This window comes from Salmo trutta, unplaced genomic scaffold (assembly GCF_901001165.1).
Source record: "Salmo trutta unplaced genomic scaffold, fSalTru1.1, whole genome shotgun sequence".
In the NCBI taxonomy this organism is placed as follows: Eukaryota; Metazoa; Chordata; class Actinopteri; order Salmoniformes; family Salmonidae; genus Salmo; species Salmo trutta.
Window position 1 is genome coordinate 27,028 of NW_021822187.1, and position 8,673 is coordinate 35,700.

At 52.6% G+C, this 8,673-nt stretch overlaps 1 protein-coding gene across 1 annotated transcript in view; it reads right to left on the minus strand.

Annotated features, from left to right (window-relative positions):
• The window catches only part of LOC115180826 (general transcription and DNA repair factor IIH helicase subunit XPB-like), a 31,503-nt gene extending 23,014 nt beyond the window's left edge, over nucleotides 1-8,489 (minus strand). Inside the window, exons 1-2 of the mRNA XM_029742977.1 lie at nucleotides 8,480-8,489; nucleotides 3,719-3,903 (exon numbers count right to left, since the gene is read on the minus strand). Coding sequence (XP_029598837.1) covers nucleotides 3,719-3,898 — 180 coding nt within the window. The 5' untranslated portion in view covers nucleotides 3,899-3,903; nucleotides 8,480-8,489. The remainder of the gene's footprint in view (nucleotides 1-3,718; nucleotides 3,904-8,479) is intronic.
• Nucleotides 8,490-8,673: the final 184 nt, after the last annotated feature.

Here is an 8,673-nt window from a genome sequence, read left to right on the forward strand (position 1 = left end):
TATAGCTCTGTCCCCATCTACCCTTCTAATATAGTATATAGCTCTGTCCCCATCTACCCTTCTAATATAGTATATAGCTCTGTCCCCATCTACCCTTCTAATGTACTATATAGCTCTGTCCCCATCTACCCTTCTAATGTACTATATAGCTCTGTCCCCATCTACCCTGCTAATGTAGTATATAGCTCTGTCCCCATCTACCCTTCTAATGTACTATATAGCTCTGTCCCCATCTACCCTTCTAATGTACTATATAGCTCTGTCCCCATCTACCCTTCTAATGTGGTCTATAGCTCTGTCCCCATCTACCCTTCTAATATAGTATATAGCTCTGTCCCCATCTACCCTTCTAATATAGTATATAGCTCTGTCCCCATCTACCCTTCTAATATAGTATATAGCTCTGTCCCCATCTACCCTTCTAATATAGTATATAGCTCTGTCCCCATCTACCCTTCTAATATAGTATATAGCTCTGTCCCCATCTACCCTTCTAATATACTATATAGCTCTGTCCCCATCTACCCTTCTAATGTACTATATAGCTCTGTCCCCATCTACCCTTCTAATGTGGTCTATAGCTCTGTCCCCATCTACCCTTCTAATGTGGTCTATAGCTCTGTCCCCATATACCCTTCTAATGTGGTCTATAGCTCTGTCCCCATCTACCCTTCTAATGTGGTCTATAGCTCTGTCCCCATATACCCTTCTAATGTACTATATAGCTCTGTCCCCATCTACCCTTCTAATGTGGTCTATAGCTCTGTCCCCATCTACCCTTCTAATGTACTATATAGCTCTGTCCACAGTTAAAACCCATTCCTCTACTCTGTAGCTAAACTAGTCTAAAGTAGTGCACTATATAGGGAATAGGGTCCTATTTGAGACACATGCAAAGTTACTAGTTAAGTAGTTATCCTTACTTCAGGTCTGACCAATGTTCCGTCTCACACGTCTGTTGAAATACAACGGCAGTTTGGCACAGAGAAACTACAGCCCTGCCTTATCCGCTGGTCCCCCCCCCCCCCCCCCAACTACAGCCCTGCCTTATCCGCTGGTCCCCCCCCCCCCAACTTCAGCCCTGCCTTATCCCCCAACCCCCCCCCCCCCCAACTACAGCCCTGCCTTATCCGCTGGTTCCCCAACCCCTCCCCGAACTACAGCCCTGCCTTATCCGCTTGTAGCCCACCCCCCCCGAACTACAGCCCTGCCTTATCCGCTTGTAGCCCACCCCCCCCCCCCCTGAACTACAGCCCTGCCTTATCCGCTGGTTCCCCAAACCACACCCCAACTACAGCCCTGCCTTATCCGCTTGTAGCCCACCCCCCAACTACAGCCCTGCCTTATCCGCTTGTTGCTCAACCCCCCCCCCGAACTACAGCCCTGCCTTATCCACTTGTAGCCCAACCCCCCCCCCAACTACAGCCCTGCCTTATCCACTTGTAGCCCAACCCCCCCCCCCCCCCCCAACTACAGCCCTACCTTATCCGCTGGTTCCCCAACCCCCCCCCCGAACTACAGCCCTGCCTTATCCGCTTGTAGCCCAAACCCCCCCTGAACTACAGCCCTGCCTTATCCGCTGGTTCCCCAACCCCCCCCCCCCCCCAAGTACAGCCCTGCCTTATCCGCTCGTTCCCCAACCCCCCCAACTACAGCCCTGCCTTATCCGCTTGTTCCCCACCCCCCCCCCCCCAACTACAGCCCTGCCTTATCCGCTTGTTGCCCAACCCCCCCCTCCTGAACTACAGCCCTGCCTTATCCGCTTGTTGCCCAACCCCCCCCTCCTGAACTGCAGCCCTGCCTTATCCGCTGGTTCCCCACCCCCCCCCCCCCAACTACAGCCCTGCCTTGTCCGCTGGTTCCCCAAACCACACCCCCCCCAACTTCAGCCCTGCCTTATCCCCCAACCCCCCCCCAACTACAGCCCTGCCTTATCCGCTGGTTCCCCAACCCCCCCAACTACAGCCCTGCCTTATCCGCTTGTTCCCCAACCCCCCCCCCCCAACTACAGCCCTGCCTTATCCGCTTGTTCCCCAACCCCCCCCCCCCAACTACAGCCCTGCCTTATCCGCTTGTTGCCCAACCCCCCCCTCCTGAACTACAGCCCTGCCTTATCCGCTTGTTGCCCAACCCCCCCCTCCTGAACTGCAGCCCTGCCTTATCCGCTGGTTCCCCAAACCCCCCCCCCCAACTACAGCCCTGCCTTATCCGCTTGTTGCCCAAACCCCCCCCCCCCAACTACAGCCCTGCCTTATCCGCTTGTTGCTCAAACCCCCCCCCTCCTGAACTATAGCCCTGCCTTATCCGCTTGTTGCCCAAACCCCCCCCCCAACTACAGCCCTGCCTTATCCGCTTGTTGCCCAAACCCCCCCCCCCTGAACTGCAGCCCTGCCTTATCCGCTGGTTCCTCAAACCCCCCCCCCCCCCCAACTACAGCCCTGCCTTATCCGCTTGTTGCCCAAACACCCCCCCCAACTACAGCCCTGCCTTATCCGCTTGTTGCTCAAACCCCCCCCCTCCTGAACTATAGCCCTGCCTTATCCGCTGGTTCCCCAAACCACAACCCCCCGAACTACAGCCCTGCCTTATCCGCTTGTTCACCAACCCCCCCCCTGAACTACAGCCCTGCCTTATCCGCTTGTTGCCCAAATCCCCCCCCAACTACAGCCCTGCCTTATCCACTTGTAGCCCAAACCCCCCCCCCAACTACAGCCCTACCTTATCCGCTGGTTCCCCAACCCCCCCCCCCGAACTACAGCCCTGCCTTATCCGCTTGTAGCCCAAACCCCCCCTGAACTACAGCCCTGCCTTATCCGCTGGTTCCCCAACCCCCCCAACTACAGCCCTGCCTTATCCGCTTGTTCCCCAACCCCCCCCCAACTACAGCCCTGCCTTATCCGCTTGTTCCCCAACCCCCCCCCCCAACTACAGCCCTGCCTTATCCGCTTGTTGCCCAACCCCCCCCTCCTGAACTACAGCCCTGCCTTATCCGCTTGTTGCCCAACCCCCCCCTCCTGAACTGCAGCCCTGCCTTATCCGCTGGTTCCCCAAACCCCCCCCCCAACTACAGCCCTGCCTTATCCGCTTGTTGCCCAAACCCCCCCCCAACTACAGCCCTGCCTTATCCGCTTGTTGCTCAAACCCCCCCCCTCCTGAACTATAGCCCTGCCTTATCCGCTTGTTGCCCAAACCCCCCCCCAACTACAGCCCTGCCTTATCCGCTTGTTGCCCAAACCCCCCCCCCCCTGAACTGCAGCCCTGCCTTATCCGCTGGTTCCTCAAACCCCCCCCCCCCAACTACAGCCCTGCCTTATCCGCTTGTTGCCCAAACACCCCCCCCAACTACAGCCCTGCCTTATCCGCTTGTTGCTCAAACCCCCCCCCCTCCTGAACTATAGCCCTGCCTTATCCGCTGGTTCCCCAAACCACAACCCCCCGAACTACAGCCCTGCCTTATCCGCTGGTTCACCAACCCCCCCCCTGAACTACAGCCCTGCCTTATCCGCTTGTTGCCCAAATCCCCCCCCAACTACAGCCCTGCCTTATCCACATGTTGCCCAAACCCCCCCCCCCCCAACTACAGCCCTGCCTTATCCGCTTGTTTCCCCAGACTAGACCTGGTGAGGTATCCTATTCCATTAGCCAGGTGTACTGCGTCGTGCCCATCGCCAGGTTTATCCCCACCACAGACCAGTACGGGTGTGGACGACGAACTAACCTCGGCACACTGGACCTTAGCGATGTAGCCGTTGTTCTGGAGCTCCATCCAGTTAGCCTCGAACAGCTTGGGCCCAATCAGGAAGTTGAGATCAACGATCTTGTCATCCTCACGGACCAGTGTGGCGGTCAGACCCAGTTTACAGTGGGCCTGGACAATGGTCAGAACCCGACGGAACATCTTGGCTTCAGAGAGAGAGAGGGAGGGGGGGGGGGAGCGAGGGGGGGAGAGAGAGGGAGGGGGGAGAGAGAGAGGGAGGGGGAGAGAGAGAGGGAGGGAGGGGGGAGAGAGAGGGAGGGGGGAGAGAGAGAGAGGAGGGGGGAGAGAGAGAGAGGGAGGGGGGAGAGAGAGGGGGGAGGGGGGGAGCGAGGGGGGAGAGAGAGAGAGGGAGGGGGGAGAGAGAGGGGAGGGGGAGAGAGAGAGGGAGGGGGGAGCGAGACAACGCAGACAATATTAGACAAATGTCTTGGAAAACATCAGATTATCTAGTCTTCTTGCAGTTAAACTCCTAAAGTTGCGAAAATCCAGTCTTCTCATAAAATCGTCTGTAGCGTCCGAACGGTTTGGTCTACAAACTATTATCACCCCCCCCCCTGTGGAAAGACGAGACTCTAAACAACACGAGCGTCTTGGGGACTCGTCTGAAGTCGGTTCAGCCGATCTGACAACTTCTGTCTGTAGCGTCCGAACGGTTTGGTCAACCCATTAATATGACCCCTGTCAGGTATACTCCCTCTCCAGTCTACCCATTAATATGACCCCTGTCAGGTATACTCCCTCTCCAGTCTACCCATTAATATGACCCCTGTCAGGTATACTCCCTCTCCCAGTCTACCCATAATATGACCCCTGTCAGGTATACTCCCTCTCCAGTCTACCCATTAATATGACCCCTGTCAGGTATACTCCCTCTCCAGTCTACCCATTAATATGACCCCTGCAGGTATACTCCCTCTCCAGTCTACCCATTAATATGACCCCTGTCAGGTATACTCCCTCTCCAGTCTACCCATAATATGACCCCTGTCAGGTATACCTCCCTCTCCATCTACCCATTAATATGACCCCTGTCAGGTATACCCCTCCCAGTCTACCCATTAATAGACCCCGTCAGGTATACTCCTCCCAGTCTACCCATTAATATGACCCCTGTCAGGTATACTCCCTCTCCAGTCTACCCATTAATATGACCCCTGTCAGGTATACTCCCTCTCCAGTCTACCCATTAATATGACCCCTGTCAGGTATACTCCCTCTCCAGTCTACCCATTAATATGACCCCTGTCAGGTATACTCCCTCTCCAGTCTACCCATTAATGACCCCCTGTCAGGTACTACTCCCTCTCCAGTCTACCCATTAATATGACCCCTGTCAGGTATACTCCCTCTCCAGTCTACCCATTAATATGCCCCTGTCAGGTATACTCCCTCTCCAGTCTACCCATTAATATGACCCCTGTCAGGTATACTCCCTCTCCAGTCTACCCATTAATATGACCCCTGTCAGGTATACTCCCTCTCCAGTCTACCATTAATATGACCCCCTGTCAGGTATACTCCCCTCTCCAGTCTACCCATTAATATGACCCCTGGTCAGGTATACTCACTCCGCTCCATGTCTAACCCATTAATATGACCCTGTCAGGTATACTCCCTCTCCAGTCTACCCATTAATATGACCCCTGTCAGGTATACTCCCTCCGTCTAAGTCTACCCATTAATATGACCCCTGTCAGGTATCACTCCCTCTCAGTCTACCCATTAATATGACCCCTGTCAGGTATACTCCCTCTTCAGTCTACCCATTAATATGACCCCTGTCAGGTATACTCCCTCTTCAGTCTACCCTTAATATGACCCCTGTCAGGTATACTCCCTCTCCAGTCTATCCATTAATATGACCCCTGTCAGGTATACTCCCTCTCCAGTCTACCCATTAATATGACCCCTGTCAGGTATACTCCCTCTTCAGTCTACCCATTAATATGACCCCTGTCAGGTATACTCCCTCTCCAGTCTACCCATTAATATGACCCCTGTCAGGTATACTCCCTCTCCAGTCTACCCATTAATATGACCCCTGTCAGGTATACTCCCTCTCCAGTCTACCCATTACTATGACCCCTGTCAGGTATACTCCCTCTCCAGTCTACCCATTAATATGACCCCTGTCAGGTATACTCCCTCTTCAGTCTACCCATTAATATGACCCCTGTCAGGTATACTCCCTCTCCAGTCTACCCATTACTATGACCCCTGTCAGGTATACTCCCTCTCCAGTCTACCCATTAATATGACCCCTGTCAGGTATACTCCCTCTTCAGTCTACCCATTAATATGACCCCTGTCAGGTATACTCCCTCTCCAGTCTACCCATTAATATGACCCCTGTCAGGTATACTCCCTCTTCAGTCTACCCATTAATATGACCCTGTTCAGGTATACTCCCTCTCAGTCTACCCATTAATATGACCCCTGTCAGGTATACTCCCTCTCCAGTCTACCCATTAATATGACCCCTGTCAGGTATACTCCCTCTCCAGTCTACCCATTAATATGACCCCTGTCAGGTATACTCCCTCTCCAGTCTACCCATTAATATGACCCCTGTCAGGTATACTCCCTCTCCAGTCTACCCATTAATATGACCCCTGTCAGGTATACTCCCTCTCCAGTCTACCCATTAATATGACCCCTGTCAGGTATACTCCCTCTTCCAGTCTACCCATAATATGACCCCTGTCAGGTATACTCCCTCTCCAGTCTACCCATTAATATGACCCCTGTCAGGTATACTCCCTCTTCAGTCTACCCATTAATATGACCCTGTCAGGTATACTCCCCTCTCCAGTCTACCCATTATATACCCCTGTCAGGTATACTCCCTCTCCAGTTCTACCCATTAATATGACCCTGTCAGGTATACTCCCTCTTCAGTCTACCCATTAATATTACCCCTGTCAGGTACTCCCTCTCCAGTCTACCCATTAATATGACCCCTGTCAGGTATCTCCCTCTCCAGTCTACCCATTAATATGACCCCTGTCAGGTACCCTTCAGTCTACCCATTATATACCCCTGTCAGGTATACTCCCTCTCCAGTCTACCCATTAATATGACCCTTGTCAGGTATACTCCCTCTTCAGTCTACCCATTAATATACCCCTGTCAGGTAACTCCCTCTCCAGTCTACCCATTAATATGACCCCTGTCAGGTATACTCCCTCTCCAGTCTACCCATTAATATGACCCCTGTCAGGTATACTCCCTCTCAGTCTACCCATTAATGACCCCTGTCAGTATACTCCCTCTCCAGTCTACCCATTCAATACCCCTGTCAGTATACTCCCTCTCCAGTCTACCCATTAATATGACCCCTGTCAGGTATACTCCCTCTCCAGTCTACCCATTAATATGACCCCTGTCAGGTATACTCCCTCTTCAGTCTACCCATAATATGACCGCTGTCAGGTATATCCCTCTCCAGTCTACCCATTAATATGACCCCTGTCATGTATACTCCCTCTTCAGTCTAACCCCATAATGACCCCTGTCAGGTATACTCCCTCTCCAGTCTACCCATTAATATGACCCCTGTCTGGTATCTCCCTCTCCAGTCTACCCATTAATATGACCCCTGTCAGTTAACTCCCTCTCCATCTACCCATTAATGACCCCTGTCAGGTATACTCCCTCTCCCATCTACCCATTTATGACCCCTGTCAGGTATACTCCCTCTTCGTCTACCCATTAATATTACCCGTCAGGTATACTCCCTCTCAGTCTACCCATTAATATGAACCCCTGTCAGGTATACTCCCTCTCAGTCTACCAATTAATATGACCCCTGTCCAGGTATACTCCCTCTCCAGATCTACCATTATATGAACCCCCTGTCAGGTATACTCCCTCTCCAGGTCTACCCATTAATATGACCCCTTGTCAGGTATTACTCCCTCTCCAGTCTATCCATTAATATGCACCCCCTGTCAGGTATACTCCCTCTCCAGTCTACCCATTAATATGACCCCTGTCAGGTATACTCCCTCTCCAGTCTACCCATTAATTTGACCCCTGTCAGGTATACTCCCTCTCCAGTCTACCCATTAATATGACCCCTGTCAGGTATACTCCCTCTCCAGTCTACCCATTAATATGACCCTTGTCAGGTATACTCCCTCTTCAGCGGTATAGGTCACCGTCGATACGCGTCACCGTTTATAGATATCTAGATATCAGATACAACCATAACCTCTTAACCTCTGACCCCTTACCACAGAGATATAGACAGACAGTCCAGGGATGGTGTGGACTAACCCTAACCCCTCCTAACTTAACCATGACCCATGACCCCATATAGACTCACCAGGGATGGTGTGGACTAACCCTAACCCCTCCTAACTTAACCATGACCCCATATAGACTCACCAGGGATGGTGTGGACTAACCCTAACCCCTCCTAACTTAACCATGACCCCTGACCCCATATAGACTCACCAGGGATGGTGTGGTCTAACCCTAACCCCTCCTAACTTAACCATGAACCCCTATATAGACTCACCAGGGATGGTGTGGACTAACCCTAACCCCTCCTAACTTAACCATGACCCCTGACCCCATATAGACTCACCAGGGATGGTGTGGACTAACCCTAACCCCTCCTAACTTAACCATGACCCCATATAGACTCACCAGGGATGGTGTGGTCTAACCCTAACCCCTCCTAACTTAACCATGACCCCTGACCCCATATAGACTCACCAGGGATGGTGTGGACTAACCCTAACCCCTCCTAACTTAACCATGACCCCTGACCCCATATAGACTCACCAGGGATGGTGTGGTCTAACCCTAACCCCTCCTAACTTAACCATGACCCCTGACCCCATATAGACTCACCAGGGATGGTGTGGTCTAACCCTAACCCCTCCTAACTAACCATGACCCCTGACCCC